This window comes from Benincasa hispida, chromosome 6 (assembly GCF_027475165.1).
Source record: "Benincasa hispida cultivar pf3 chromosome 6, pf3_genome.v1.1, whole genome shotgun sequence".
In the NCBI taxonomy this organism is placed as follows: Eukaryota; Viridiplantae; Streptophyta; class Magnoliopsida; order Cucurbitales; family Cucurbitaceae; genus Benincasa; species Benincasa hispida.
In genome coordinates, this window is record NC_143483.1 from 51,919,595 (window position 1) to 51,935,888 (window position 16,294).

At 36.4% G+C, this 16,294-nt stretch overlaps 1 protein-coding gene across 1 annotated transcript; it reads left to right on the forward strand.

Moving 5' to 3' along the window:
* Positions 1 to 723: 723 nt before the first annotated feature.
* Positions 724 to 15,494, forward strand: LOC120079837 (Protein prenylyltransferase superfamily protein). Its single transcript, XM_039034263.2, has 9 exons — positions 724 to 1,246; positions 2,698 to 2,762; positions 2,904 to 2,952; positions 10,715 to 10,809; positions 11,002 to 11,087; positions 11,201 to 11,260; positions 11,364 to 11,445; positions 14,409 to 14,522; positions 15,067 to 15,494. Exons 1-9 carry the CDS (start codon positions 1,060 to 1,062, stop codon positions 15,235 to 15,237), a joined length of 909 nt encoding a protein of 302 aa, XP_038890191.1. The 5' UTR covers positions 724 to 1,059; the 3' UTR covers positions 15,238 to 15,494.
* Positions 15,495 to 16,294: the final 800 nt, after the last annotated feature.

Sequence of the window (16,294 nt, forward strand, 5' to 3'; positions counted from 1 at the left end):
ACCGACCATATCAATTCATGTGAATGATAGTAAACAATGCCACATATACCTTCCAAAATTTTCGCATTAGTCATCTAACCAATTTTCATCTTATTTTAACCAAGACAAAAATATCCGTCAATATGTCAATATATCCGTAAATCGAAGGGTTTGATATCGGTATTAAATATCCATAAAAATCTTCGTCTTTTTATCAATACTTGTTAAAGAAAAAAAAATGCCATTTATATTAGTCCAACATGAACAAAAATGCTAATAACAATATCCATAACTTAGTTTGGAAGTAAACTCAACTTAATTATGAATCTAAATAAATTTTAAAATTGTAATTTACAAAAACATTTGTCGATTATAATATTTTGTCAAGATATTCGTTGATACTATAAAATTGACAAATTGATATCAATATCGACATTAATATTTTAATCTTTGATTTAAAAAAACACTTTACAAGTGTATTTTTTTAAAAATGAATTTGAAAGTTGGAAAAAATTTCAAAATTTCAAAATTAGAAGTATAATTGAAAATTACTTCAAAGTTGAAAGATATTTGGTATAATTTAACTAAAAAGAAAAATGCTTTCAAAATGAACCTATCTCAACCCTAATGATCAAGTACTCATTTCCTCAAAGTTTGAAAATAAAACTTCAAATCTACGTACTTAGATCTCATATTGGAATTAGCTAATCCAATTGGCAAAAGCAAAAGCAAAAGCAACAAAAAGGGTATAATAAAAAGAAATTGAAAAAAAGAACATGAACATGATGAGATGGAAAATCCACCAAATTGAACAAATATACGGACACCCTTTGATGAGACCCACAAAACCAAAATCCAAAAAACCCAAAACCCAAAAGAAAAAATCGAATCCGACCCGTTTTCCAGAAGTGCGATCCAAGTCAAATTCTTCTCTCTTCTCTCTCTCTTCACTCAATCGCCGCTACTAGATCCAAAGAGCCGGCCGGCGACGGAACTGGGCCGAGACCGTGGGTGCTTTAACTCCAATTTCTTTGTAATTCTCAATCCGAATTTCTCGGCCACTCTCTGAATTTCGCGAAGATGGTGAGTAAAGCAGAGGAGGCCGAGTTGAACAGACTCGAAACCCAGGTCGATAATGGTGGTGGAGGAGCTTGGGAGTATCTTTGCCTCGTTAGGAAGCTCAAGGTTCGCCGTTCTCATAAGGTCTTAAACTATGGATTATTGATCTTGAATGATTCCAGAAAGCGATCCGGTCTTGGCCAAGAAGGTGAGTTTTAGTCTGTTTGTTGATTCTTCGATCTGGGTTTGAATGATCTTTTGAAGTTTCGCTTGCTTTGTAATGTTTGGATTTTGGATGAATCAATTTGGTTTGAATCATTGTCAAGTAGATTTGACTTAATTGAGGCCTTTTCATATAATTAAGCTTTGCACTGCCATGCATGCTTTGTTTATTTGAGTTTGAATTCAGTGGTGGAGCTTTTTGCATTATGCACTGTGATTTTGGTTTGGATTTCTGTATCATGATTACTGCTTAATTGCTGATTGTAATATAAAAATTAGCAGGACAAAAGATAGCAACAGCTTTAAAGAAAAGAGCAACTGTAAATTTATGCATTTCTCATTAAATCTTTGGATGAGTAACTGTGTTTTATGGTTGAATAGTTTATTAGAAGAAACCTTATATGTGAGTTTTTCTTCATCATGTTCTTCAAATTTTTGGCTCTCACACCTTATGGCTGATGTACGTGGGGTAGTTGGTCCAGGGAGGAAAATTGTCAGAATTAGCCCCCAAAAGTTTCCATCTTTCACAACTAGTACCCTTTTTGAAAATTTGTTGAATAGTTTTTCTAGATCCATCTCGGCCGAGATCGACTACAGTGATTTCGATAAAAAGTTCATCTTTTCATTCATTTCGAAAGTTTTGGGCTTTTCGATGAAATCTCACTGTTAATCTTGCCTGAGATTCTATATATTTGAGTTTTCTCGGTAAAATCTCCCACATATTAACACCAAGATTCTATATTTCCCAAATCTTTTTTTTTTTTTTTTTTGACAAAATTTGATCTTTCCCAAAATTTAAAAATTAGTGCAATCACCTGAGATCCATCTCGAAAAATTTGGAAATTTAGATCATTGTGGAACCAGAAATTGGGTGAAAGATTTGAAAATTATGTAAGTTTTGGTAAAGATAATCGAAATTGGAGAAAATTTCAAAATATATAAGATTTGGTATAAGATTTGAAAAAATTAGTAGAATGTTGGTATTGATCGTGGGCGAGATTTCACCGAGAAAGTCCAAAAGAATCGATAAGATGAAAAAGTTAATTTTTTATCGAAATCTTGGTGGTTGATCTCGATCGAGATGATCGAAAAAAACTATTTCAACGAATTTTCTAAAAGGGTTCTAGTTCTGAAAAATAGAAACATTTAAAGGTTCTTTATGACAATTTTCCCGTTCAGGGAGCAAATAGAACTTATTTTACATATGCATTTTCACTTATGTATTGTGGAAAAATTATAGAGCTCCAGGAATTATTTTCTTAAAGGTAGGAAAAGACATGAACTTCTTTTGAAACAAAAGTGAGACCACCTTCTCTCTCTTACCCCCCTTTTGTTACTTTCGTATTGTATGGTAGAAGATCTGTTATTAAAGATCTTTCTTTCTCATCGATTCAAAATTTTTGGAAACATGTTCTAATTATATATTGCTTGGTGTAGAATGGACCCTGTACGAACAGGTAGCTATTGCAGCACTGGACTGCCAAGCTATAGATGTTGCGAAGGTGCAATTTACACTTCTTTGGTTACTACTCCAATTGCAGATTGGTTGAGCTCATTTTAGTCTAGTCATTTGATGACTCTTGGTTTTGAGAATTTCTCGCCTTGGACTGATGTAATGCCTTACACTCTGCAATATTTTGTAGGATTGCATAGAGGTTCTTCAGAAGAAATTTCCACAGAGTAAAAGAGTTGGTACGTTAAAAATAAATTATCATTTCTTTCCCACACTTGTATTATTGTATGATTTTGTAATTGAGGTTGACCCTCTATTTGTCTTCATTTCTGATAATTAAACTTCCCATAACATATGAAAATACTATTCAGGTTCGTCTTAAGGCTTCTTCCTCTCTGCAAGCATTTTGTAGATTATTCTATTCAAGATCTTTGTTGGAATTTGAATGCTTTTTGTTAAAAGATAGAAAATAAAGAACACTAGATTTACGTAAAAAACCCTAGAACAGGGAGAAAAACCACAATAGAGAGTCTCTTTTTATTATTTTTAACACACAATGAAAGTTACAATAGAAGTCATATTTATAGGCTCTCGCAAGCCCTAAAATAAAAAAGGAAATAAACCTAGGGTAAAGTAAAATACTAAAATACCCTTGAGGCTATAAACTATCAACAAAACCCCTTATTTCCAACACTCCCCCTCAAGTTGAGGCATAGATGTCAATCAGACCCAACTTACTAACACATGAGTCAAAACTTTGCCTGAGTAACCCTTTGGCGAGAACATCAGCAACTTGTTGACTAGATGGAATAGATGGAATATAGATATTGCCATTGTCCAGTTTCCCTTTTATAAAGTGTCTGTCAATCCCCACATATTTCGTTCTATCATGTTGTATAGGATTATTGGCTATGCTTATAGCCGCTTTATTATCACAATAAAGCTTCATAGGTAGAAACTGTCTTGGTGTAGATCAGACAGAACTTTCTTCAACCAGATTTCTTCATAGATTCTCAAACTCATAGCTTTGTATTTAGCTTCAGCACTGCTTCTAGCAACAACACTTTTCTTCTTACTTCTCCAAGTAACTAGGTTACCCCACACAAAAGTTCAATACCTAGAGGTATACTTTCTGTCAATAACTGATCTTGCCCAATTAGAGTCGGTATAAGCTTCAATGCATTTCCTGTCAATTTTTCTGAACATCAGACCTTTACCTGATGAGCTTTTCAAATATCTCAGAATCCGATTCACAGCTTCCATATGTTTTTTGTTGGGTGCCTGCATAAACTGACTAACATTGACAACATAGGAAATATCTAGTCTAGTGTGAGACAAGTAAATCAGCTTTCCCACTAGACGCTGATACCTCTCTTTATCAACAGGAACTTTGTCAGCAGAATCTCCCAGTTTCACATTGAATTCAATAGGAGTGTCAGCAGGTCTACATCCAGTCATACCTGTTTCTTTTAACAGGTCAAAGGTGTATTTTCGTTGTGAGACAGAGATCCCTTCCCTTGATCTTGCCACCTTCACTCCAAGGGAAAACTCTAGATTCCTTAGATCTTTGATCTTAAACTCATCAGCCATTTTCTTTTTCAATCTAATGTTCTCAGCATCATCATCTCTTGACAAGATAATATCATCAAAACAACAATTTTCCCAGATACTAATCTTTTTGTAAACAACGTGTGATCAGAGTGTCCCTGAGTGAAACCTTGGGACTTAACAAAGGTAGTAAACCTGTCGAACCACACTCTTGGGGATTGTTTAAAAAAGAACCCAGACTGTGTTTAACTTCGCTATAGGGGTGAAAGTCTCAGAATAATCTTTCCCATAAGTTTGAGTAAACCTTTTTGCTACAAGTCTGGCCTTATACTTATCTAGAGTTCCATCTGATTTATACTTCAGAATGAATACCCACTTGCACCCAACTGTTTTATGCCCTTTAGGAAAAGCAACAAGGTCCCACATATTATTCTTTTCAAGAGCTCTCATTTCTTCCACGACTGCAGTCTTCCACTCAGGAATTTCCATTGCTATATGTAAGTTTTTCGATATTGTTACTGTATCAAGGCTGGTAGTGAACGCACTCAGGAATTTCCATTGCTATATGTAAGTTTTTCGATATTGTTACTGTATCAAGGCTGGTAGTGAACGCCCTGAACTCAGAAGACAGATTACTGTAAGACATACAACTATACATGGGGTACTTGGTGCAGGATCTGGTGCCCTTTCTCAATGCCATGGGCATGTCAAGTCAAGGATATCATAATCCTCTGATTTGTCTGATTCCTCATCTTTAATGGGATTTTGATTACATTTTCCAACATGATGAAGAATTTCAGCCTCTCGTGTTTCTGTCGAAGTCTCATCACTACTTGCAACCTTGTTATTCTTTGGAACTAGCATATCATTCCCGTCATTCTCAGCCAAATCAACAATATCATCCTCAACACACAAGTTAGTATTATCAGGGCCAGTAGTACCTTGAGCTTGCATTGGTTCATATTCATGCACCGGAGTCGGCGGAGCAATAGGGGACACCATTTCCTTTCTAAGATTCTTCTTATAGTAGGTTATCCAAGGAACTTGTTTAGTGGGTACGGTGTCATGGACACTCAAGATGGGTTTAGGAAGGAGTTCAGGAAGGTCAATAGGGATTGAAGATGCGGACCAATTAGTCTCTTCACTAGTACTCTCCCCCTAAAGATGACTAACAGGAAAAAAAAGTTTATCCTCAAGGAACGTTACATCCATGGAGATGAAGCATTTTCGGGAAGAAGAGTGGAAGCATTTATAACCTCGTTGGTGGTGAAGGGGATACCTAATGAAGACACATTTCTGAGCACGAGGGATAAACTTAGTTTGGTTTGGGGTATGACTATGGACAAAGGCAGTGCACCTAAAAACTCGAAAAGGAATATCATGAATAAGCCACGTGGTAGGGTATGACTCCTTGAGACATTCAAGAGGGGTTTGGAGTTGGAGGACACATAAAGACATTTGATTAATAAGATGAACTGCAGTCAGAATTGCATCCCCCCCATAAGTAAGATGGAAGTGAAGTAGGCAGCATGAGAGACCGTGCAACCTCAAGAAGGTGACGATTTTCCTTTCAACCACCCTATTCTGTTGAGGTGTATAGGCACACGAGCTTTGGTGGACAATGCCTTTAGAATACAGAAAATCACGAAGAGTATTATTAAAGAACTCACGACCATTATCACTACAAAGAATAGCAATTTTGGTGTTGAACCGAGTCTCAACAATAGTGTAAAATTGTTGAAATACCGATGAAACCTCAAATTTATCAGTGATGAGAAAAACCCATGTAAGACGGGTATGATCATCAATAAAGGTCACAAACCACCGTTTCCCCGAAGAGGTGGTAATACTCGAGGGACCCTAAACATCACTATGAATAAGGGTGAAGGGTTGAGAAGGTTTGTAAGGTTGAGATGGAAAGGTGACCCTATGCTGTTTTGCACGAATGCACACATCACAAGATAGAGAAGAGATATCAACTTTATTGAATAAATGAGGAAATAAATATTTCATATATTTGAAATTTGGATGACCAAGGCGAAAATGCCACAACATACAATCTTTTTCTGAAGTTGAAAAATAAGAAGACAACAAACTAGTCCTATAACAAGACCTAAAGGAAGCATCATCATCAAAGAAATAGAGTCCCCTATTGTGTCGGGCAGCCAATCGTCTTCCCCGAGTTCAAGTCCTAAAAGAAAACATTATCTAGTGAGAAGGCAACATGACAATTCAAATCTCTAGTTATCTTACTAATAGATAGTAAATTGTTAGATATTTTGGGTACATGCAGCACATTCTGTAAAGTTAAACCATCAAAAGGAGAAATATGACCCTTGCCCACAATAGGAGCAAAGGACCCATCTGCGATCCGAATCTTTTCATTACTAGCACTCAAAAGATATGATAGAAAATTATTAGAAGATCCAGTCAAATGATCTGTAGCTCCTGAATCAATTATCCATGGTTTCTTACCATCAATGCTGAGGAGATTTAAGGATTGAGAGGTACCTGATTGAGCAACAGCCCCAAAGGAAGAGACACCAAGGTCATTTTGGCATTTCACCTGAGGTTGTGACTGGGGGGCTCTTGCAGATTCATTCATAAGAGCCCCACTAGGATTGGGCCTGTCATTTGGAGGACGTTTTCTGCCATTCGGTGGTTATCATGTAACTTCCAACACTAATCTTTCATATGCCAGGGTTTCTTGCAATGTTCACACACCGGGGTCTGTTTCCCATTTTGCTTGTCACTATCAGAACCAAATAATTTTGCATTAAAAGAAGCAAAGTCAGTAGCAGATATAGTCGTGATGTTCATAGCACTGGCTCTGTTTTCCTCTAGACGAACCTCAAAGAATACTTCCATAAGAGAAGGTATAGGCCTCCGTCCCAGTATTTGACCTCGTACTGCATCAAACTTGGAGTTCAAACCAGCTAGGAAATCATAGACACGATCGACTTCCTCAATCTTGGAATACTGAATACCTTCACAAGGGCAATCCCAAATAATTTCACGACACAGGTCCATTTCCTGCCAGATTAAGGACAATTTGTTAAAGTATCAAGTGACATCCATCGTCCCCTGTTTGCGTTCGTGAGCATGTTTACGCAGAGTGTAAAGACGAGACACATTCTGCCTCTTAGAATATAATTTCTGAACTGCATCCTAGATATCTCGAGCAGTTGTAGCATACAACAACAATTTCCCTATTTGAGGTTCCATATTATTAATCAACAGTGATCGAAACAGGGAGTCTTCTCCTTTCCAAATGCACTCCTGAGGATCCTTTGGCCTAAGTCTTGGTATCTCACCAGTTAGATACCCAAACTTGTGATGCCCCTCAAGAGTCATTTTAATGGATTGAGACCAGGAGAAATAATTTTGGTCATTCAACTTTTTTTCTGCAATTAACCCTATAGAATTTTCCATAGATCTAGAAAAATAGTTTGCAGTAATTAAAGCAGGGAAAGAGGTTATCAGATTCTTTGAATACATCGGTAGATCGGAAGGAATATCATAATTCACTATACTAGAATTTAAGTTTGTGGAAATGCCTAGGGCTAGCTCAAGAGCAGTGATTTGTTGTTGAAAACTTGCCTGAAGATTTGCCAACTGTTGTTGAGCTATTATCGGAGATAAACCAATCAAACCTTGATGTTCATAACTATGCGGCTCATGATGAGGAAGGCCCGACGACTGCAGATAGGTTGCTTGCGGCTAAAAGGGAAAGGAGCCAGGGATTCTCGGTGTTGCCGTGGCAGGGGATTTACCTCTGTGGTAGGCGGACAACTCACCAATCTTGGCTTCAAGGTGTAGGTTTCAGCTACTGGCAATGAGGCTGGAGGGATAGGCAGCGGTAGCTCCCGATAACAAGGGAGGAGCGCCAACGACATTGTGAAAAAGGGCTGACGCTAGGGTTTCCATCAAAGGGTTGTGCTAGCGCTAGAGTTGGACGGATATCAAGGACTAAAGATACCGATTAACCGCGGCTTGGACAGCAGTATCAGCGGTGGCGGCAGTGGTCAGAGGCCCCATCGGCAGCTGCGGTGGAAGTGGGGCTGGTGCAGAACTAAGATTATCTTGCATCGGGTGGTTTTCATCGATGACGGCTAGGGTTTCGTCACCACGCTCTGATACCATGTTAAAAGATGAAAAATAGAGAACATTAGGTTTACGTGGAAAACCCTAGGACAGGGAGAAAAAACCAAGATATAGAGTCTTTTTTTTATTATTATTATTTTTAACACATAATTAAAGTTACAATAGAAGTCATATTTATAGGCTCTAGCAAGTCCTAAAATAAAAAAGGAAATAAACCTAAGGTAAAGTAAAATACTAAAATACTCTTAGGGCTATAAACTATCAACAAAACCCCTTAATTCTAACACTTTTATATTTTCTGCTTAATTTCTCTTGTATTGTCTCTTGTTTTGTTTGCTCTCTTTTTTGGTTTCATCGTAATTTGAGTATTAGTCTCTTGTCATTATTTAAATAAAAAGTTTTTTTTAAAAAAAAAATTATAATAAATAAACAAATATACAAACCTATGGTGACCCTAATGGTGGAGCGAAGGTGATTGAGCTGCTGAGCCATGGATTGAAAACCACTCGAGTGGCTGGCCAATTCACCTTTGATAAATATGCCACAATGTGGCAACTTCTTTTTTATTACCCAATGTTGTAGGGTCAAGTAAAGTTCTATAGCTTTGCATCAGTGAACTGAGAGAGGTTATGTATTTTTTAGGTTTAAATTCTTAATTGCAGCAAGTTCAATAGGATGACGTATTTGAAATTAAAAAACTTGTAAAAAAGGGAGAAAGGTTGTTCATCTGCGCCCTTAAAACCATGTTAAGGCAATGAATGGAATTCAAGACAATAATGAATTAGGTCCTTATGCTTTTAAGTCTTATCATCTGAAAAAACCACTTTCGCTGGTTATACCTCATACTGGATAATATAATTAAGCTACGGATGTTATATATACCATTTATATATGTGACTTTAAGGGGATGATTTCTCTCTATTCATTTTGTCCTCTTCTATTTTTGAATCATTTATTATAATTGCTGTCTTTTTCAGTTCATTCATGGTTAGATGTATGGCTGATCTATGGTATATGTTATCTTAGTTCTGTGATTCATATTCTAATTTCATGGTTTACCTCCTTGTTATATTTATCATTCCCTTCATCACTCATCATTCCATTTGTACACAAGTTTATTAAATCCAATAATATATAAAGCATGGGCATGAGCTTGTGATAAGAACACAACGTGGTTGTGATGACATGTCATTTTGTAAAGAAATGGGACATATAGACGCATCAAGGCTTGCTTACCAAAATACATATTTTGCAGGGGCTCTTAGGTTGAAAAGTTCCATTTTGAAGCTGGAATAGTAAAATTCATACGCTTGAAGATGTAATGTCTTAGAAGGGTTTATAAAAGAAATTTCAACCCAAATTAGCTTATTTCTAAAATTTTTAATATTTCATGGTGAAAAAAATTGTAAAATTGACATGCTCATTCAAAATCACTGGATTTACTAGACCATCTTGCTTATCATTTAAAGTTCATTAGTGTTTCTAAAATGTTTTGAGTCACATCCATTGTCTTGTTGATTATCACTAGGCTACTGTTAGAAGCTGTTGGAACTTAAAGGCTGGTGTTTTGTCTTTAAAGCTGAATTGAGAAGGAACTAAAGGATGGATTGGTGGATGGATGGGTTTAGTTTAGCGATGGATGTGCTGGAAATTTTCAATTTGAGGCAAGGGAGGGATGTATAGTGGTGGCTTTAGGAGCAACCTGGCTATTTTCATCTAATTTCTTTATTCTACTTCTAGGATCCTGTAGTAGTAGTAGTAGCTTTGGGATCCATCCTTAACTGGGTGTTATGCAAGTCTATTTGAAGGGGAAATGTTCAACTCCTAAGAAGGTATAGGTTTTTCTTTTGGTGTCTAAGTTTGGATGGCATAAATACTTGGTGAAAAAATTCAGAAGAAATCTGACGAGTGATGTGGAACCTTTCCGCAGTCTGGTGTGTCACGCGCAAGAGGAATGGGGAATAAACCAATCACTTATTCTTGTTTTGTTGTATTGGAGTCAAATCATGGGGACCCCTTCGACTATTATCTTTTTCCTGACTGAACTGCTTGTCCTCGTGGAAAATGATTTCACTTAACGTACCATTGTGTTTCCAAATTCCAAGGGAATTTTTTGGTAGACACTCTACAATTGCATTTCATAGGATCTAACTACAATCTGTGGCAGTAATTATATTTGCAACTTTACGAATTCCTGGAACTCAGTATCCAGTCTCAACCGGCTTTTCTCATCATGAATGGAATTTCTGTTGATTAGCATCAGCCACTTGCATATTGTTGAAACGATAAGATTCTGGGTATATGAATATTATAAGCACTTTGATGGATTATGGGGTTGCCTTGTCACAGGGAGGCTAGAGGCTATGTTGCTTGAAGCAAAGGGATTGTGGGCTGAGGCAGAAAAAGCTTACGCTAGTCTTCTAGAAGAAAATCCATGTGACCAAGTAATTATTTTAGCTGTTCTTTGTGAAGTGATATTTATATATTTTTAATTTTTCTATTATATTTTCACGAGCAATTTTGATTTAATGGTGGTATTCTATTATGAGTTTAATCACTTGATATATATGGTAAACTAAACATATAATTATATAAGCCTTTCGGATATTTTATTTTCCTTCCTTACACTTGAACAGATAGTACATAAAAGGAGGGTTGCTCTGGCTAAAGCACAAGGCAATATTGCTGGGGCTATTGAAGGGCTTAACAAATATCTTGAAACGTGAGCAGATTTTTGCATGCCTCTTATTTGAAAAGCTTAAAAAGGTGTCTTTCAGATTTTTTACTACTCTACCAAAGTCATGGCTGGATTTTTTTTTCCTCCCTTTATCATAGATTTATGGCTGATCATGATGCCTGGAGAGAACTGGCTGAACTATATATCTCTCTCCAAATGTGAGTAATTTCCCTTTTCAAGTTCCTTTCTATCAATCAGTACTTGTCCAAATTGTCTTAGAGTTCCTTATTGAGAAGTTTGTATTTTGTATCTGTATCTTAGGTACAAGCAAGCAGTTTTTTGCTATGAGGAGCTTATACTATCTCAGCCCACAGTTCCTCTGTTTCACTTAGCTTATGCAGATGTAAGTGGCTCTTTAACCTTGATGGCTCATATCTTCCATTTCTTTAATTGTAATATTTTTGGGGAGTTTATTGTGGGAAAGCATGTTGGAAGAGCCTATATTTGGGAAAGGTATATAAAGTTTGCAAATACTTTGTTAGAGTTTCATGTTGGAGTTGGCTGCTTGGGTCCGTTGTGAGATCACATGATTGCCAAATTATGCCTTTCTCCTCCTGCCATCTCATTTGTCAAAAGCTGACTTTCTCTAACATCTATGATAACCATGTTATTCTCCTGAGTCATTTCTTCTCCACCATGCTATCTTTAGTTCCTAGGTAGATTTCTTGCTTTGAGGAGTTTTTGCTGCACAATAAAGCATTTTTAGGTAGTACCTCGTTGATTGTTGCAAGATGCTTTTGTTTTCTTGTGCTAATTGATTGTTTTTATAAGAACAACTTTCATTGCAAAAAAGGAAGGAAAGAAAGAAAGAATACATGGACATACAAAAATCAGGCCCACAAAAAAGGGGGACTCCCTGTATAAGAAGGAAATCAACTAATTGATAATCACTTATTAAGATAAGATGCAATAACTAATTGAGCTTTGTTTAAATAATTTTTTTGTCCAGAATTTGAGAGTAACCTGATGGGGAACACGGAATAGTCTCCCCTTATATGGTTTGTAGTGTATTTTTATCGATTTATTTTGCGTTTAATTTTAATAAGCTTTTATTCCGACAAAAGAAAGTACAAAATGAGGGGGGCTAAAAGAAATACCCAATCGAAGTAATAAACCATTTATTTTGTAGTACAATAGGAGTAGGGGGATTCAAGCAGAGACCTCTTGGTCGCTAACACGTCCATATGTCAGTTGAGCTATACTAGCTTATTTTTTATACAATAGCTACTCGTTTGTAATGAAAGGATAATTACGAAACACTGGGGGGGGGGAGGGGAGGACAGCTAGAGAGAGACATGGAAGTGAATTAACACTCCAAACATCTCATAGGACCTCTCAGCATCTCTTAAGATTTTCTTGTTTCTTTCAAGTGATGCATTCCACAAATAGTAAAATAGTGAGAAAGTTGTTTCCCCAAGAACCTGACGGCTAAGAGAAACCTCCAAGAAGTATTCCTTTGGGGACATCTGATAAATAGAAACCTCCAAAAAGCACATAATCTAGATCCTTCGTTGCTGCTTATACGATGCACGCCATTGGGCCCAGAACAATGTAATCTTTGACAGATTCCATGGTGCTTATCCTCCCCCAGGTGGACACCAACCAAGGTAAAATCTTCATTTTCTTTGGAATTGTAGCCTTCAAGAGTGGGATTAGGTGGGGGATGTGCGGGTTGGGATGAAACATTTAACAGGCAAAACTGAAAGGAAGATGAGGCTAAAAGTCCAAGTGTTCATCGATATTTGGGGAAAGGCAAACTCATTGTAATACCAAAAGAAGTGTAGACAAATCTTAGAAGTTATAACTCACAATCACAAATAGGTCTTCTAAAATGGAAATAGAAATATTGGATAAACTCTTCTGTTGAAATTGAGAAATAGTGAGGAAATAAGATTGTAAATTTATCCAAAAACCTTCCTAAAACAAATCCAATGCCACCAAGAATTTCATGATGTTTCTAAAGCTAGGGAGACAATGAAAAGTGGCTCAGATGCACCTGGAGACACCACAGTCGTGACCTACCTTGCAGACTGAGCCATATTTGCTCACAATAACGAAAAGAGTCAGACAAAAATGTGATTGCTAGTAGTCCATAACCAAGACAGCCAACTTCCCAATACTCCTTGCCTTAACTCCTTGGACATGGACACGATCCTCATGTCTGCTAGGCCACCTCGCAGAAGGTTTCTCATGGGTCTTTCCAGAGTTTTGGACACAGAGAATTTTAAAGAAAGGAAGAAAATATATAGAATTCCCACTAAAGAATGATTGGACAAGTTAACCTTCCATTGCTAGAGAATAAGGGTCTTAGGATATGATCCAACAGAAGTGTTAAACAAGTCAGAAGGTGAGAACCCCTTACAACAGGACAGAAGTGTCATCTTTCCGGCTTGCAAGCCTCACAATTGATACAAACTAGAAGGCATTTCAAAGACTTGAAAGATCTCATCACTGTTAATGTGATTTTTGGGCTTTGTTGTATGCAGCTAAAGTTGCATGTGAATTAGTCAGAGTGCTTTTTTATTTTTATCTTTGTTTCTCTTGTAAATCTGTTGTCTGTAAACCAAAGAGTTTAATGACAAAATCAATGCTTTCACGTTTGGTTTAGAGCACCTTGAAGTTGTGCCATAGCAAGGTAAGTAATTTAGGTATTAGATGGTGTGATAGTGGAGTTGGCCACCTTTTGATATTTACTGACGTTGTAGGCTGTGTGTTTGAATTGTTTGGGTTTGGTACCGTATAGGCCAAAGAAAATGCCTTTTTTTGCAAGTTAATCGAACGAAATTTAAGTTGGACGCCTGATCCAGTTTCATCCTGAGGAGCATCCAAGGAGGTGGCCCTGATATTGAGGATTTGGAATGCTTGGAGATTCTCTCCAAGGTTTTAAGCTCTACATGGAAAATTTGAAAATTGAAACTCATTTTCTCATGGGGTTAGTCTTAGGGTGGGTGAATCATTTTAATGGGGTGGGCCGTAACTGGAGCCCCTACGCCCCAATTATTTGGGGGAAAAAAAAAACACGTGGAGAAAGGAGCTCTCATTTGTTATGGTGTTGCTTATCGATATACCTTGCTCAAACTTGCCTTCTCTAGTTTTGATTTTCATGTTGGAAATTCTAGAAACTGTCCTTGTTTTCGGGCAAAAATGAAGTCTTAGTTAAACTTTGTTGCTTGTTTTGGCCAAAAATGAAGTCTTAGTTAAACTTTGTTGCTTGTTTTGGCCAAAAATGAAGTCTTAGTTAAACTTTGTTTTACCCTTTTCTTTAACTTTGCTTCAAGTAATCACTCGAAACATTCTTGTATACAGGTACTTTACACATTAGGCGGCCTAGAAAACCTTCAGACAGCAAAGAAATACTACGCATCTACTATAGACTTGACTGGGGGCAAAAATACAAGAGCCCTGTTTGGCATTTGCTTGGTAAGCACTCTCTGGCAATCTTCTGCATATAGCAATTTTTTATATTCATTATAACCATCCATTTGATGCACATTTCTCTGTAATGGAGTATATGCTTCGTTTTTCGCTTAATATCTCAATTCATGTGCTTTTTCTATGTGAAGACTTTGTCAGCTTTTATCATAAAACTGAGTTAAATTCTAACAATGAATGTTTCTTGTCCATATAGTTTCACTCATTTCATTGTAGTCATTATTCTCTTTATCGTATCGATTTGGTCCTCTCATTATTTATCTAAAAGATAGCAACAAAACCCGACATGGCGCATCCTAGACGTTGACGCGATACCACTTTAGCTTTTCATACGCATGATACATATAACATATCAAGGTGTCATTCCACAGGGTGCCATGTGAGGATTGAAATGAAATAATGAAAGTCCAAAGAACCAGACCAGAATTATAATTCAACAAAAACAAGAAACAAAAAGTGGTTTGCCTAGAGTTCCTCGCATTCTGTGTTTGTTAGAACTGATTTCTTTTTTTCTTTTTCTTTTGTTAACCAGTGTACATCTGCCATTGCACAACTGACGAGAGGTCGAAACAAGGAAGACAAGGAGGGTCCAGAGCTGCAGTCTTTAGCAGCAACAGCCTTGGAAAAAGATTACAAGCAAAGAGCTCCACAGAAGCTTTGTCTACTTTCTTCTGTATTGAAGGGCTTGAAGGTCTCCCCATAACTTTTCCTCTTTTGGACTCGAGCCTCTCTCTTTCTTTCACTTCCTTTCTTTAGGATGGAGTGGTGGCAGGTGGCTAAATTAGTAATTTAGCAACTGATAGTTGATATTAATTCATTTCCTTGTGATTTTTCCCTAAGAAGATTTTTTTTTTCTGTTTCCACAAAGTCCTAAATATGAGAAATGATGTATTTTTTTTAGCCTAATTCAAGGATGACAGCTACAAATAGATATAAGAAAAACATCTTATTCTTCTTTCACTATAATTTGCAGATGACGAAAGAAAAACAAGATCCTTCTTTCTAGTTATAGAATTATAGAATTCTATATCACATGCTTTTATAATCATTGAAATGTATTGTTGGTAATGTAAGTGGAATAATGAAGCTACCTTTTCTCTTCTTCAATAAAAATAAAATCTTTGGTAAGAATGTACTCAAATTCCATTCTGTATCTTTTGAAAATAGGTCTTTCTTACTCTCATGCTCCTTTCCTCTTTAGGACAGTTTAAAGGGTGTGAGAGAAGATAAGAAATATTAAAGGCAAACTGCAAAAACCATCATGAAGTATTAGTTATAATTATACCTTTATAACTTTCAATTGTATAAATTATACCTTCAAACTTCTAGAAGGATTGAAATTGGATCTTCAAACTCATAATATTAGTAGAAATTGAACCATTAAATGATAGAAATTGAATGCTCAAAACTTACACTGTTACAATTTCTACAATTATGCAAGTTTGAAGGTCTAATTTTAACATTGATATAAGTTTGAGGGTTCAATTTTTACGATGGTAAGTTTGAGGATATAATTATAACTCACATTATGTCTTAGGAATAGTTTTTGTAATTTGTCCAAATACAAATTATTTGGAAACTTCAAATGGAAGAATTTGACCAAAGAAACTGAGGGGGTAAGTTTCACACCTTCTTTTAGTGATAATTTAGACAGTTTTCAGAGGGAAAAGAAGGGAGATTTGGTAAAGAAAATGACAAGTTATCTTTTTAGTTGTTGAGGATGTGTGTGTGTGTGGTTATATATATATTATATATATATA